This window comes from Cydia splendana, chromosome 1 (assembly GCF_910591565.1).
Source record: "Cydia splendana chromosome 1, ilCydSple1.2, whole genome shotgun sequence".
NCBI classification, from domain to species: domain Eukaryota; kingdom Metazoa; phylum Arthropoda; class Insecta; order Lepidoptera; family Tortricidae; genus Cydia; species Cydia splendana.
The window spans coordinates 1,515,855-1,533,495 of NC_085960.1; the positions used below are offsets into that span (position 1 = coordinate 1,515,855).

The 17,641-nt window shown below is 38.4% G+C and overlaps 1 protein-coding gene across 7 annotated transcripts in view; it reads left to right on the plus strand.

Annotated features, from left to right (window-relative positions):
- Window positions 1–17,346, plus strand: part of LOC134806422 (ubiquitin carboxyl-terminal hydrolase 8) — a 46,632-nt gene extending 29,286 nt beyond the window's left edge. For 4 of the 7 annotated variants that reach the window (XM_063779696.1, XM_063779705.1, XM_063779712.1 and 1 more), the window contains exons 14-19: window positions 12,509–12,639; window positions 14,266–14,365; window positions 14,901–15,026; window positions 15,542–15,736; window positions 16,140–16,486; window positions 17,049–17,346. In XM_063779696.1, coding sequence (XP_063635766.1) covers window positions 12,509–12,639; window positions 14,266–14,365; window positions 14,901–15,026; window positions 15,542–15,736; window positions 16,140–16,486; window positions 17,049–17,157 — 1,008 coding nt within the window. In that variant the 3' untranslated portion in view covers window positions 17,158–17,346. The other 3 variants (XM_063779735.1, XM_063779720.1, XM_063779728.1) reach the window with 3 other exon arrangements.
- Window positions 17,347–17,641: the final 295 nt, after the last annotated feature.

Genomic DNA, 17,641 nt, shown 5'->3' on the forward strand with positions numbered 1-17,641 from the left:
AATAACCTACAGAGATCTGTTTTATACAGGGTGGAACATATCTAGAGACTGAGCTGAAAGGATAATGTTATCTAAGTGATCTACAATCGAGTTATTATAATCGTAAAGCTGGATTAAACAGTAAAATGAATTCATTAAAATGAAATATTTTAATATCAGTGACAACCCTACAAAGTTATTTACATTTTAAATTGACACATGTCATGTCATTCAACAGGATGTACTTGCTAGGGTTGAAACATACAGATTTTTGCACTAATGTTTAACAAACTGTATCTCAAAAGCGGTTAGAAATATTAACGTGATTAATAAGTGAAAAAAAAGTACGTAGCCTAAACAATTTCCCATTTGCGTAAAAGTCCGTCGTTCTGCTCCACCCAGTATACTAAGTTATCGGTCGTTATCATGACAAATATCGGCTTCTTAATAGCTTTATCAGAGGTGTTCAAAGACGATTCTTTCTGAAATGCCCCTATGGATTGCTTTTTATTTTTAGCTTTGCCGTAATTAAGTAAAGAAACGCGGTATCGTTGACCTTTCAAACCAAACAGAATGTAACCCTGACATGTAAAATTATATTTTTATCAATAAAGAATTGAATTGAATTATCTACTGCATACTGCAAAACATTGCAGTAGAAATAAACTCGGGACAAACTGACCAATAGATTGTACCTCGTTGCAGTGTGACTACTTAAGGTGTCTAGCTTAACACTTTCGCAACCGGGCAAAAAACGGCGCACTACCTCAGAAACCAGTCGTCTATATCTGCGTACAAAACAACCCGCTGGGCGGGTTGTCCGGCATCTGAGCAAACATTACGAGTGCCTACCAGGCGGGTTCTCGGTAGTCAAAGTGTTAATACAGTCAGTAACAAAAATAGCAAAGCTAGGAGTTCAATATAACTAAAGGTTATGGTATATTCTTACACATATATATATATATATATTCTTGTCTTGTCTCGAAGAACACCTAGCAAAATACACTGAAAATCATCAACCACCAGAACAAGCTGGTTTTAGAAAAAGCTTTTCGACAACGGACCACATCCATGCGCTAGAGCAAATCATAGAAAAATATGAAGAACACCAAAGTCCGCTTTACTTAGCTTTTATCGACTATGCGAAAGCATTCGATTCCATATCTCACAAAAGCATGTGGACAGCTTTATATGAATGTGACGTACCGTACGAGACTATAGAGCTTATAAAAGATATATATAGCAAGAGTGTATCTTGTGTAAAAATGGAAACTAAAGGCTCTGCAATCAAAATCTGCAGAGGAGTTAGACAGGGAGACCCGCTCTCGCCTAGAATTTTCATTACTGTTCTTGAAAGTATTATGAAAAAACTTACCTGGAAACAGAGAGGTTTAAACATAAAAGGCAATTTTCTGAGCAATTTGAGGTTCGCCGACGACATCGTTCTCTTCTCAGAAACAGCAGTACAATTAGAAAAAATGGTTTGCGAACTTCATAAAGTCAGCCAAGAAATAGGACTAGAGTTAAATGCCACAAAAACTAAAATCATGACTAACTCTATAATAAAAATACCCATCAACGTCAACACGACTCAACTAGAATATGTACAGGATTATATTTATTTGGGTAAACAATTAGCATTTACTAAATCAAGACACTACGACGAAATAAACAGGCGAATAAATATTACATGGAGTAAATTCTGGAGTTATAAAGAAGTGTTGAAATCAAACCTTCCTATAAAGCTTAAGAAAAAAGTACTAGACACCTGTATACTTCCATGTCTGTCATATGGCAGCCAAACCTGGATATTCAATAATACTATAAACAATAAGTTACAAGTATGCCAAAGAGCTATGGAAAGGAGTATCTTAAATATTAAAAGGAGAGACAGGAAACGAAGCACAGATATCAGAAAAACAACAAATATAATAGACGCCTTGGAACATTGTAAAAAACAGAAATGGAGATGGGCTGGTCATGTAGCACGCATGAGCAAACAGAAATTGACATACAAAGTGACTACTTGGCCAGGACCACAACATAAACGAAAGAGAGCAAGACCAAGGCAGCGATGGATAGACGAAATAAACAAAGTAGCTGGCAAAGACTGGATGAACAAAGCTAACGATAGAGATGTATGGAATAATATGGAGGAGGCCTTCACTCGAAGAGAGGTCCTTAATGCAAACTCGAATTCTACATAAATAATTTTAAATTTAATTAAACTGCATGACATATATTGAATATTAATAATAAAAAACAAAAAAATTTAATGAATTAGATTAGATAAATATTTAAATTTACTTACTATCAAAATGGATTGTAAATCTAGACTTATTTTGCATGTGAAATTATCTACGAATTGTTATTGTTATGTACTATATTTTAATGTATTAAGGAATAAATGAGGCTATAATAATTATAATAATAATATTCTTACACAAATTGACTTACTCACAAGCAAATATTACTTACACAAATTCCCTTACCGGGATTCGAAGACAGGACTTTCAGCTTCATAGGCTTGTTACTACTAGGCTACATTGTTTAAATGAAATAAACAAAACTTTAGTGTCCAAAATCTAAGAACACGTGCATAACTATTTGAACTCAAGACTCGGGAAAAGACTAATAGGGAAGTAGGTAATAAAAACTTAAATATTAAAAATCATACCTAACTAATTTTGTTACGAAATTGTACTGTTGCTAAAATGAAATAAACAGGTTTAATTTTTTATACCACCACGCCCGCTTAGCTAACTGCTGCTGACTTTACAAGGTTCTTAGCTTACGGAGTGCGCAATCTATCAAACCTAGGGCCACGACACTAGGCTATAGCTAGGGTGACCACACGTTGCTAATGCCGTATGTTTAAATCGGGACAACTTGTATTTATTGTATTGCATCATTAGAATAGATTGTGGACTGTGGATATAATAATGCTTATAATGAAAAACACTTACTCTACTTGGAATTGAACCCCTGGAATGAGCCCCCTTGCCTCAGGAGTACACATAAAACCCAAACTGCTGGATTTACATATTAGCCTGTAGCCGCCCAGACATCAAAACTTGCCAAGACAAATGCAATTTTGATTTGTCAAAATAAAGATTCAAATCAGAATGGAACAGGAGGCCTTTTTATAGACCTCTGGGCGACTATTTAGAGTCAGTCTTGCTTATTTAACTGAATTTAGTCCATAATAAAGTCAATATTTTATTACAAATTGTCTGTCATATTTTTAATTCAACCAGTTAACACCCTAGTATCTTCTGGCCACTTGGTAATAATAGTACATTACGATACAAATGCGAAAAGTTGCAAATTACCTTTTCGCACGTGTATTATACAACGTTTCACAGTACATATGGCACTTAAAATGTTTGACATAGACACGTATTGTCCTTAATCTCGCCCTAGGGCGGTAAAGTAGCACTATATGAACTGTAAAATAAAATACAAAATCTTTACTAACAGTTATACAATATTGACACACGGTGGAATAGCCCTTTTTGAGAGTCTTGATCTTGACCTTCCTTCGCTCATGAAACTAAAACGCAAGTGTTTGTTTCCCATAATCCCCTGTAACGCGTGGTCACCCCTCCCACCCTTCTAGCCACCCTTTCAGACGTCTACGCGTCAGTTGTACCACCGTCTCACCGCCGGCACGTTGTTTACGATAAATAATATAAAATAACATAACTTGTCTACCTAGATAAAGTTAACTTAACGTATTTAAAGTTCTGCAATCGAAAAATATAATTTAAGTTAAAGTAAACTTCTTATTCAGGAAAACAATGTGGTAAATTCGCGCGAAACTGCGAGTTGACGCGATGAACGTTAAACAAGGAAATGTGTAAAATATATTGGTAAATTGTGTACAAATAAAAAGAAGGTGATCTGCTGGCAAAACTGCCATTGAAGGGTAGCATAGCTTTGAAACATTTATTAGTATTATGATAAAATTTATAAAATACAAGTTTGCCTGAAAGTGAATACCTATTCAACAAAAGTTGCTTAAAATGACTTGACAAACTTTTTTTAAATCAAGTATTGATAGACTGTGAAAGTTCGTAAATGTGCTTGTAAAAGTATATTTTTTAAACTGATGTTTTTAAATATACTTTCAACTATTTTCATGTTTTATCTAATAGTGCTTTTGGTGTTAGTTTTCCCATTATCAAAATATACTAAATCGAGATATATGGAATAAACTTTACTCTATAAATAAATTGGCCTTACGAGTATTGAATATCAAGCGATTTAAAAATAACTAAATCGATCGTTGAGGAAGTATTCATTTAGTTCGTAAATAGTTGATAAAAGTGATAGAGATAGTAGTTGAATAGCTGAGTTGAGTGAAATAGAAACAAAAGAACTTTTCAACTTGATTTACTTTAAAAGCGTAACTGAAGTTACTACTCAGACAAAGTCATAAAAACAGCGGGTGACCATTATGTCAATCTAGAATTCCAGATCCAGAGCAAGACACATAAAATTTATTTATGTTCTAAATAAACGCAAAGTTTACTCAAAGAATCCTATAAAAATACAGTCAAGAAAACCGTGCGTGACCAAAACGTCCAATTCAAATTAAGCTCAGGTAAAAGTCAAGATTTTGCGCTACGAGCAGCGATGCCTGCCGCTGGACACAGCTAACATGGTGCTCAAGGTCAAGGTCAGGCTCAAGTACTCGCAGAACCACATCGTATGGCTGTTCAAACGGGTGAGTTGTAAAATAGTCCAGATTTCAAGTTAAGCTCGGTTAAAAATCAGGATTTTGCGCTACGAGCAGCGATACCTGCCGCTGGACACTGCTAACATGGTGGTCAAGGTCAGGCTCAAGTACTTGCAGGACCACATCGTATGGCTGTTCAAACGGGTGAGTTGTAAAACTTGTAAATACAATAGAGTCCAGATTTCAAATTGACCTGCGATAAAAATCAGCAGGATTTTGCGCTACGAGCAGCGATGCCTGCCGCTGGACACAGCTAACATGGTGCTCAAGGTCAAGGTCAGGCTCAAGTACTCGCAGAACCACATCATATGGCTGTTCAAACGGGTGACTTGTAAAACTTGTAAATACAATAAAGTCCAGATTTCAAATTGACCTGCGATAAAAATAAGAATTTCGGTGACGGAAGTAGTGTCACCCAATGTATGGGACGTGCAAATTTTGGTATCGGATGAATTCACTTGGCACAGATGAAGTATACGTAAAGCTAAGCCAATCCAGTCCGGTAGCCATCCGCCACCCCCTGGTGGGTAGGCAGGGGGGCATCCAAAGTTACACGCCTTCTATCGGCTTCTATTTACCTACCACCTCGAGTTTGGTATCATTTCCAGATAAATCGGGCATGAGGAATTCATATTTGAGACATTTAATGTACAGTTTAATGGAACAAAAGTAAAAATATTGACGCTCAAATCAAAATCGGTTTGCTATTTTTTTTATTCAACTATTACTATTATCAGCCGAAACTACAAATGCTAGAAAGTTGAAATTTGCACACCAGGTTACATTTATAATGTGTACAAGAGATAAGAAGCGATTTTGAAAAATTCAACCCCTAAGGGGGTTAAAAAGGGGATAAAAGTTTGTATGGGGTTCATGTTTTATTTTAAGCTAGGAATTACAAACTTCGTTAAAAGATATATTATTGAAATACAAGAAAACTAATTTCAGCGTTTTTGAAAAGTCATCCCCTAAGGTGGCGAAATAGGGGTTGAAAATTTGTATAAAGACCAAAATTTTTTTCGAGTGTGGGGCTTGAAACTTTTTATATATTCCAGTTGGAGGCCAGGGTCAAGTTCTCGCAAATCCACACCGTCTGACTTTCAAAGGGGTATTTAAGTGCTAGTCCAAACGATGTATATCATGAATATCGTTAGCCACATATACCATGTGTTGGTAAATACGATATAGATGAATGTAATGTGTACACTATTCAAGGTCGAGGTCAATCTTAAGGACACGTAGTGTGGCTATTAAAACCAGGTACTGCGACTGGTTATTCAAGCCAGAACATGTTAGTAAATATGAAGCTAAATTAACTCTCGCTGTATACAGTGACATTCCACTACGAGTATAATGCTTGGAGTAATGTATTCATTATTACATACCTACTACACCTTATTTATAAAACAAAGTCCCCCGCCGCCGCCGCGTCTGTCTGTTTGTGTGTTTGTTTGTATGTTCGCGATAAAGTCAAAGTACTACTAAACGGATTTTCATGCGGTTTTCACTTATCAATAAAGTGATTCTTGAGGAAGGAAAAAATCGAGAATAGTAGTTTGTGTTACAAGGGATCAAAATGATATATTTCCGTCAAGGGCGTACATTGAATCCTGAATGAAGCGATGGATTCTATAATAGAATCCCGAACGTAGTGAGGGATTCTAAAGTAGAATCCTGAGCGTAATGAGGGATTCAAGTGTTAACGCCCAAGACGAAATAATTTTGATACCGTGTGACACATACTGCTTTTCACATCAACTATTAATGAGGAAAACAAAAAATCTTAGTGTTGACACAATCTGATGCTTGAATAGATTATTTAAGCTAAAAAAATTATGTGCAAAAAAATTTAAAAATAGAAGCTAGCTAGCTAGCTAGAACAGAAAAGTGTTACTTTGATCCCTCCTAGCAGGGAAGAAAAGTGCCACTTTGATCCCTCCTAGCAGGGAAGCAATAGTTATTTGTACAACAAGAGATCAAAGTTTGATATTTCTTCGAGTGCTTATTTTGAGTCCCGTGCAAGCGAATGAATTCTATAATTTTTCACCCTAAGCAGTGAGAACATACCTAGAGGGACAGAGATAATAGAACCCAAGTATATCGAACTTGTATTAGACCCCGCATGTTGAAATGACATTTGACTATAAAGGTCACTTGAATGTCATTTTGTCTCACTCAGTGAGCAAAATCGCATTTTGCTCACTGAGTGAAACACGCTCAGTGAGCAAAATGCGATTTTGCTCACTGAGTTAGACAAAATGATTCAGTGAGCAAAATCGCATTTTGCTCACTATTTTTAAGAAGCAAAGTACCCTTCTTCGAGCTGCTGAGGTGAAATAGTTATTTGTACAACAAGAGATCAAAGTTTGATATTTCTTCGAGTGCTTATTTTGAGTCCCGTGCAAGCGAAAGATTCTATAATAATCTATATCTAATTTAGAATCTTGAGCGTAGTAAGGGATTCAAAAGCGCACGAGATGTAAATAACTTTGATCTCGTGTAGTACACAAAATTTTTCACCATAAGCAGTGAGAACATACCTAGAGGGACAGAGATAATAGAACCCAAGTATATCGAACTTGTATTAGACCCCGCATGTTGAAATGACATTTGACTATAAAGGTCACTTGAATGTCATTTTGTCTCACTCAGTGAGCAAAATCGCATTTTGCTCACTGAGTGAAACACGCTCAGTGAGCAAAATGCGATTTTGCTCACTGAGTGAGACAAAATGACTCAGTGAACAAAATCGCATTTTTCTCACTGTTTTTAAGAAGCAAACTACCCTTGTTCGAGCTGCTGAGGTGAAAAAGCCTTTTTCCGAATAGGTGATGTGGAAATATTAATTCCACACCTATACTTTTTGAAGTCAACTGCTTTTGACATCAGCTACTTTTGAAGATAACTGACCCCCCCTCCCCCCTGCATAGAAACTTGTTTACCAAGGGGGTCAGTTATCTCCGCAGCTTACTGTACATGTATATGATATTCTAGGTTTACGACTAATACTCTTGAACGTAGTTAAACGGACTGTATTACTTTCTTGCGTGAGACTGGTTTTATTAAAGTTCTCAAGTTGAGGCGTTTAGGTGAAACAGCCTATATACCTCAAGGTTAGGGCGGGAGTACTTACTTAATTATTATGGGTAGTTTTGACTTGAAACTATGTGTTATATTATACCGGACTGTTTGTGTTTCAACGTTGCAATGGCATGTTGTTCACTTTTCACGCAAACAAAATGCATAATTCAAGTAGGATAAAGGGATTGTGAAAACATACATAATTTCATAGTCATCATGTTCATACATTATAACTTATAAGACTTAGTCATCATATCATTTTTATTAAATCTATATTTGCGAGAGCAGACTCCAAGCAAAGCCTTAAAAGGTGTTGGCTCGGTAGAAAAAATCACGAAATAGCCTAATTTTCACTTATTTTCAGTTGTACATATGTTGTTTGTTACACCCTGCATGTATAATTGTAGTATAAAATTGCTAAATAGTTACATAGCCAAAGATTCTGATGAGCAAAATTTTAAACAGAAGTATAATTTCATATTAACAACGATAAAACGTAAAAACCCGCGCGTAGGCAATATCTTACGTCGCAATTTTCGCGATGAGCCATATGTCTTGTTTCCTTCTGATTTCTTGGCTTTCCGCCCCCTCCATGGATGCGTTACTGATACATATATTCCTCCAGCTTCCGATATCCGACCGTTTGTCTGACTTTGCCGGTTTAAGGGGCTTGTCACCTATTAGCATACACGTGTTTACCCGACGGGCAATAACCCACAGCCGCGCCCGTCACAGACGTCCTATAACTGCCGGCGTGCCCTCCAACGTGACTGTCAATACGACTGACAATTCACGGGTGGGTTGTGTGCTTTCCTAGTCATATCTACTACCATGTCGGCCAACAAGTAATTTGAACGCTGACACTTAAAGTTTGGTTTTGTTTTCATATTGAAAATTTAGAGATTTATTAGTCTAATTTTATGTCCCACTCCTGGGCAAAGGCCTCCATCCTATAACTGCCGCCGTGCCCTCAAACGTGACTGGCAATATGGCAGAACCTTAAAAAAAGTAATTTGAAGTGAACCCTATGTTAATATCTTAGAATTCCTAGAGGCCCTAGACTACCCTAAGGAATAATCTTATTCGTAGACACAAGACCTAGTCCCACAATAAAGACAAGTCATACTAGATAGACGATAAAATACATTTCCTTAGCTTTTTCCACGACCTTCCTACAGGAAAGTATTTCTTTTTACAACGCTACTATTTTATTCACGAGCAATCATTTATGCAAGGAATCGCGTGTTGCGGCCGCGTCAATATTTTATGTTCGACAGTGCTGCAAAATTAAAGCGCGGCGGTGGCGGGGATTGCTCAATTAGAGATTGAAAACGTCAGGGGATAGGTTTAGGCACAATATACAGGGTGAAATTTAATTCACTGGCCAAATTGAAACACCCGAAAGAACTCGAAAAAATATTAAACACGTGTTTTTTCTTTTAATACCGCTCAGTACATTTTTTTCGAAATAACTCATCATCAAGTTGTCCTAAAAACCTCGTACGTTATGGTGAACCGACAACTACCCACTACACCCGCTTCTCTCTTATCAGTTAAGGTCATTGACACCCCGCCCCTCCCGCTGTTTGCAATCGCGTCACCAATTATGAACCCTATTGCAGCGAGATAAGACGCTTACCTACATAAGTTGCTAATTTTTCCTTCATACTTTAACGGGCTTAGAGCCGTCAAAATGCAAAGGCAACCCATTTTTAATCTAAAATATTATTTCTGACTAATGATTATTAACAAAACGTCCGTGGCTTAAAAACAATGAGTAAAAACTAGGCCAGGAATCTTTGCATTCAGGCGTATTAAAAAAATTGAATCATCTTATGTACTTACATTTGATTAAAAGTCGACGCAATTAACGAAAGTCCCACGAGATGGTACTCTTGGATTCAATCCTTGTCTGCGAAGGCGTGGAACGGATTCCATTTCGTATAATCTTTGTGCACCACGTAAACACTCACCACTTAATAAATAACACCGTACCATTTCCTAATATTCCCGGTTCGAAAACATTTTTTTAAACCTTAGTACGCGCGCGATTATTATTTTAAGGTTGGCGAGTGACGAGTGACTAATCATTTATGCTAACCGTTATGTTTACCGCTAGCGCGGAATGGTTTAGACTACCCTCGAAATTGATAAACCTGCCTACCATCGCCAACACTAACTAGGTGGACCCTATTGCAACGATAATAAGGTTTAGTGAAGGTCAGATAAGGGTTTTGCTGATGTTGTTGTTAACACCTACTATTAGGTTTGTTTACATTTGTGGTAATAGGGTGACCACGACTCGTGGAAAGTATTTAAAAATCGAAAAATGAAAATTAAAAAAAATGTACTCTTTTTTTTTCGCTAAATAGATTCCTTAAGTGTAACCTAGTGCCTGGAATGAATATGGCCAGTGATTTAAATTTCACCCTGTATAATAGTACTACCGTACAGAAAGGAAACTTCCTACAAAACCGCAGTTTGATAGCGGTTCAGGCTCTGCTGTCCCTTTCTAATATATGGCACTATCCCTTTCGGCTATTTAGGGTTGTCAAAATTCAATCTTATCTGTGGTAGCGCACGCAAAGGGACTTCAAGTTGTGTCTACCCTAATAATTGCTCGGAGCTATACAGAGCCGAACGGAGCCGAGTTTGCCCGAAGGGAGGAGTTTCGTTTGAGCGGTTGAAAAGCTCATCATTTTTGGCGCGAATTCGACAGAACTGATGACGTCACTCGGTGTGAACGCAACTCACGTTTGATACTTAGTGGCGAGTCAGGTCATAATGCCATCTCTTTTACTCTTGGTTACGTCTTAACAATTTGTTGAAACGAGTGACGTCACGTGACGTTTCGACTAATGGCGTTGCGTTTCGCTCACTAGCTTTTCGCGGGCAAATTTTTGTATTTCTAATTTATTATTTTAAGCAATTAAATGATAATTTAATAACGGAAATGCATTTGTAACATGATATAACGGCAACAAACATCCGAATAAAAAATATTTCCTTCAAATATAAACTTCATGCATGAGGCTAATTAGCGTAAGTGGTATCTAGACAAAATTAGTTCGTGTCATTAAATTATGAGGAGTTCTAACTAGTATTTTTATATATTTTATACATCATTGACCCCTAAACGCAGTAGAGTAAGAATTCTTGCGTGACTTATACACGTGTTCATACTTGATGCTATTACCGCTGCAAGTTTAAAGCATCCTGAAATAGACGCAGCCCACTAGCGGCACTAGCCAATTACAGGGGTCAATACTAAACGTAATTAACCCTCAGCAAATGACGCAAACTAAAGCCTCCTTTATGCCAGTAACACACGTGGCTGTATTTTCATAAATATTCATGTAACATGTCTTATTTCTGGTAAACAAAATGATAACTGCTGGCAATATCGCTTCGTAGGAGTAAAATGCTGCTACGGAGCTACGGCGTAGCGAACGTAGCGTTTTTTAAACACATTGATTGCCACTAAGTACTACGCTACGAACAGTGTACCCGACAGTCGGGTTCTTGGCCCTGAATGTGTTAATCACTACTAAACGATGCTTGCTAACTTTGCACCGATTTGAACGTGAGGTTACACGGCCGCTCTTCCCGATTCAGAGAGGCTACCGCGAAAACCGAAATTCGCAAATTAATTAGAGTAACACAAAAAAATGCTCGCAATTTGCGAACTTCAATTTTCGCGGTAACAGCTCAGGGCGTCCGCTAGCTGAGGGCCTACCGCGAACTACGATCGACGTGTTGCCTCCCTGTCATACTTACGTATGAAATTACAAGTGCGACAGAGAGGCAACACGTCGAACGTGGTTCGCGGTAGGCCCTCTGAACGGGCGCACACACGCGGGTGCCATAGTAGGTAAAATCCGTCGCTCGCGTCCGCGCCAGTTGGCGTTGCTCATACTATTTTTCGTCAACCCGCTCCGAGCAACCGCGCCAGCTAGCAGACGCCCTCACACTCGTAGATCGCTAGCCTACTCCCCTCGGTGGGAGGTCAAAGGGCTAAAGAATCCAGACTTATGGCTAATTTAGACTACGCGCGAACTCGCATGCGATTTTAGTTACATTGTGGACTGTTAGTTACGTCCAATTCAACCGACCGACCAAAACCCCGCAATGTAATGAAACTGGCATGCGAGTACTCGCATCGTCTAAATGAGCCCTTAAGGTAAGATACTGGCACGACACGAAAGAAACTGAGTTAAGGAGAGCGGAGCTGTCATCAATTACAAATGAATTAAGGTAAGTGACTCTTCATCACCACTAGTAAGGCAAAGAAAACTTGGAAGGAAGCCAGACTTTCAAAAAGGTTTGTGGAACATTTCTTACGAGCATTTTTCGATAAATAAATCGGCGATTACGATGGCTGGCTGAACAAAAAATTATACAATTTTTTGGACAATTCTCTAAGGTGCTTTGGGGGTTTCATACATTCGAAAACGGAATTCGAAACACGCAGCTTACTATGTAGTCTGGCAAGTATTGACTCAGCAAATAGTGCGCCTTATATAGTAGTAACTTGTTATTTTCATAATTTCGTCTTTATCAGTTTTTCCCAATACACCTTCTAAATGTAGACAGAAATGTTCCACAGACAATTAATGCTATTCAAATTTAGAAATACTCTTAACAGCCAAAATCATTGTATGTATGTAATTTAAACCCTATCCTCACTCATACATTTGTCATTCGCAGGGCCGCGGTCTAACGGGCTTGAAGAACCTTGGCAACACATGCTACATGAACTCCATCATCCAGTGCCTGAACAACACCGCCATCTTGTGCCATTACTTCTGCAACGGACAGTACATGGAACACGTCAACAGGTATTTGCATTATTAACTTAACCCTTTCACCCCAAACACGTCAACTGACACGCGCGCCTACAGCCCAATAAAAACCTTCATGCATTCCGACAAGGTTCACGATGACGCGCCGCGCACGATAGGCGTGGCGTTCAAAGGGTTAAGGGAAAACTGTCAGTTTCTTAAACACATGTCAGAAAATGGGTCGATCAACTATTTCTTGTTTTTTTTTCTGTCCTGTCTGGAGGCTAGAAAAGTCAGTTTGTGCTAACTTGTCATTGACAATTAGGGATTGCAAACCGGATTGATTTTCAATCCGGCTGGATCCGGCCGGATTTTGGCCTCAATCCGGTTAGGTATAAGGATTTTAAAGTTCATTAAATGACATATTTTTCAAGTTTTATGCGTTATATGAGAAACAAAGGGTATTTTTATTGATGTATTCATAAAACAACAATTTTAAGTTAATAAGAAATAACTTTTTAACAATAACAATAAATAAAACTAAGTATTAAAAAGTGTCACATAGTCAATCTCAATTTAAAAATAAAATTTGGAATGTTAGTCATTTATTAATTTTATTATATTTAATCATTCACATTCTGCTCAAATTTATACGTTTACAATAAAAATATAAATTTGATTAGATTCCTAAGCCTGTTAATGGGATAATTATGGGATGGGAAATGGAACTCCTTGAAAGGACAAGTTTTCGTAACTGTTCTTTGATGGAATTATTTGTAACGCTGACATCCATTCTAGTAACAAGATATTTTACTTTTAACCAAAATTGTATGAAAGGCGCTCCTATATTATCTTGCTTTTATTTTTTATCCGTGAAAATAGTTTTATAGCCTAAAACACAAATAAATAAATAGTTCATGAATAAATATTTGGGGACAATTTTATACAGATCGACCTAGCTACTCGTAGCCCCAAACCAAGCAAAGCTTGTAATATGGGTACTAGCTCTAGGTAGTACTACTAGGCGACGATATATATACGTATACTAGGCCAGACCGGTCGTTACAAATGCCTTCCATGGCATCTCCATCCTTTAATTTTTACTTCTAATTATTTAAGTAATCGTCGTATCGTGCCGATTCGTGCCACCAACATGAAAGAAGAGGATATCCTCTTCTGTTCTCAATCATCGTCATATTAAATATCTTCATAATTTACTAAATTTGGATTTTTTTATTCGTTCTTTATTCTGTTTATCTTCTTTCTTCTATCCGTCGCCTTTATCTCACCTAAAACGCGCAGTGGGTGCTGCGTGCGGTCTTTTTTTCTATTTTCCCGGATCCGGTCCGGATCCGGTGATTTCAACCGGATCCGGTAGCTCCTAAAAATTGCCGGATCCGGCCGGATTACCGGATCCGCCGGACCGGATTGCAATCCCTATTGACAATGCATACATACGTATCCAATAGGAGCGACATAATTGACGAAGCATTTGGTGTCAAATCTTAGCATGGTCCGATTCTAGGTATCGTCAGGTGCATTTGTGTTGCAGATCTAGACCTGGACGCACATTTAGCTCAAATCTTGAGCTCACTAGACCATTGCTTAGTTTTGAGTTCCTAGAAAACCTACAATACTTGTATTAGTTTTATTTTGTATTTATAATATGTTACAATGTACCAGGGCGCACGGAACGCGAGGAGCCATCGCGGAAGAACTAGCAGCGGTGGTGCGAGCGCTGTGGTCCGGCCAGTACCGGTACATCGCTACCATCGACTTACGGGTAAGAACACATAGGCAGGGAGCTTGCAGAAGGCGTCACAAGCTTATTAGTATAACATGGACCGGATTTATATGATCAACTCTTTAATCGTTAAGAGTTTAAAAAAGATGTATTATTGAAGCTTCGTGAAGAATATTGTTTAAGTACCTATTATTTTCTAAATGCAATAGCAACCGCTTGCAAAAACAACCGAGATCCTTAAAATTAATGCCAGTTAATTTGTATGAAAATAATACCAGTACATATCATATAGGTATACATAATAGGGTATTCTCCTACCTCCTACTAGTCAAATCACTTTCTTGTAGAACTGTCGAAACTATTTGCTAATATGGAAATTATATGAAACAATACACAATGACGTCACGGTCAACTCACCTACTTTTTATATTTCTATCCCATTTATTAAATAGAACTTGTGTTTAAAAATATCTGGTTTTTCTAATAATTATCTGGTGCAATTTCAAGCATGGTGTGAAATAATTTATTTTAAAGATAAAGATAAAAAAAAACCCTGTTCTGTAATTGTTTTCAGAACGAAGTCGGGAAGCACCAGCGAGCATTCCGAGGTTGCGAGCAGCAAGATTCACATGAATTTCTGACAATTCTAATGGACTGGCTCCATCTCGACTTACAGTTCTCCAGCAAGCCGCAAATCAAGGTATACTATATGTAGGAAACTGATTGCGTTTCTAGAAATGATACGCTGCAATGACGTTAATTTGGATTAGGATTTAAAACTATGATAAATGATTTCAAACTTATACGCAATTATATCGCGTTTGAGAATTTCAACGGGTCAGCTACAAATCATAGAAAATTAATCTTGAATTTTCTGACCTCTTGGCCACTTCGAGATTAAGTTGATCGAATAAGTAAAACTCGAATCGGCCAGGGGGGCGATTTTTGAAATTCGATCGCTCGATTTCGTCACTCGAAAATCGGTGGAAAACGGCGAAATGCAAATTTTTGAAATACGAGCGATAGAAATTTGGAATCGAGTAGTATTGGCCACTCGTTTTCAATTCTATTAGTAGAATTTAAATGCCTAGTAGTGGAGATATTATTGAACGAAATACACGAAATCGAGCGGTCGAATTTCAAAAATCGGCCCCCAGCTCGAACGTTTATTTAAGATGGTAACTCATTACTCAACAATCACTTTATTTCTAACAGGACAGCCTCCCGCCCTCCGAGAAAGCGTGGCACGAGTTCACCAAATCCAAAGAGAGCTTCATCCTACGGCTGTTCTACGGCCAAATCCGGTCCACGGTCAAATGTACGGTGTGCGGCAAGCAGAGCGTCACGTACGAGTCCTTCTCCAACCTGTCTCTGGAGTTACCAGCCAACGCCAACCGGTGTACGCTGAGTGTAAGTCTATTGAATTAAAAGCATGACCCTACGATCTAGATTCTTCAAAATACCTCGCTACGCTCAGAATCCTTGGGAATCGCCTCGCTACTGTCAGGTTTATCAGAAATCACTCGTTATGGTTAAGATAAGGATTCTCCAAAGTACTTCACCAAACCCCATGGTCAGCAAGGTCCAGGTGACGCCTCTGGACTTTCAGTCCGTAGGCTGTCGTCTCCGCTTACCAACAGAACCTTTACGGGCCTGATTTAGTTAAATTATGTTTTATCCCTTTCTTAAAAGTACATCAGTCAAAATGATAGATAAAGACACACGATTCACAGTTACTTCAAGCCAGTAACGCGTTTATGAATAACGCCATTACAATTTACGCTTGCGTCTCTGAGATAAACTTTTTTTACAGGACTGCCTAAAACTGTACCTAAACGGCGAGACCATCCCCGGCTGGAACTGCCCCGGCTGCAAGGAAAAACGAGACGCCGTCAAAAAACTAGACATCTCCCGTCTCCCTCCCGTCTTAGTCATCCACTTCAAACGCTTCTACGTCGACCCTAAAGAATATATGGCGAATGCGTACAGAAAGAAACAGACGTATATAGACTTCCCGCTCGAAGATCTAGACATGAGGCAGTTTTCGCTGAATTGTAGTCCGAATAACCAGATATTTAATTTGTATGCCGTGTCGAACCATTACGGGTCGATGGAGGGCGGACACTATACGGCGTATTGTAAGAGCAGTGTGTATGGCAAGTGAGTATTATTAATAGTTTTCTTGTATAACCCCGTAAGGCTCATGGTCCTACCTAATACTTATCAATTTAGATTATGTTTGTTCATCCAAACCAAAATCGACTCTTTTTCCTACACTTTGGGTTCAAATTTAACTGGCAAATTTTGGATTTGTTTCTTGTATGGCTGGGCATTGGGAGGTTAAAGATTTTTCTTAAAAAGCCACAGGATCCGTTGTGATTCAAGTAGGAAGGGCAAGTAAAAAAACGTAGTTAGGCTTTAGAAAATGCCCAAGGCGATAAGCTAAATTAGAGATTATATATAAAATCAAAAGTAGTTGCGTTATTTCAAGTTTATAATATTATACTTGATTGTAACATGACCAAAACGGTGTTAAAAATGTTAATTACTACATGTTCTTAATACGTTCAAATGCCAACGCGAGCTACGCGCTACTAGCGCCGCCGATGCGTGTTTTCCTTTTTGTAGCGAAAAGCGCTTACGAACAGAGAACCCGCCTAGCGGGTCGCTGGCAGTGAATGTGTTAAATTAGAAGTCTAACATAATTCTAATTTACTTCCAGATGGTACAAATACGACGACCACGTAGTAACAGAAATCTCCTCCAGCGAAGTAAAGTCCAGCGCAGCCTACATTCTCTTCTACACCTCCTGCAACATGCGCATGTCGTGATCGCGAGGCCGAAAGCGGCCCAACGAGGCCGGAGGTAGCTTTAGGCCTTAGGATCTCGGCCTAATCGGGAAACTAAGCCAAGTTTCTGAGGGAACGCGTTCAGGTTGGATTACTTTTATAGTGATCGCGAGGCCGAAAGTAGCTTGCACTCTGATCGTGATCTTTTGTCGGGGGCTAACTAGGCCAAGTATCTTACTGTATAACTTGGCAAGAATTTGTAAATATATTCAGTGATGCTTATATTATTTTAAAACCTGTTGTTGTGCAATGTGAATGTCGCGATCGTGAAGCCGAATTGAAGAGTCACGAGGTCGAAGGTAGCTTTAGGCCTCGGGATCTAGGCAAATTCTGTATGTCTTGGCCAAGTATTAGTTGCCGAATCCCGATATAGGTCGAAACCGAAACATGGACATTTTACACTTGTAATTGTTGTGATTATTAGTACTGAAGTTATGAATAGTTTATAATCCAAACTTAGATTGTT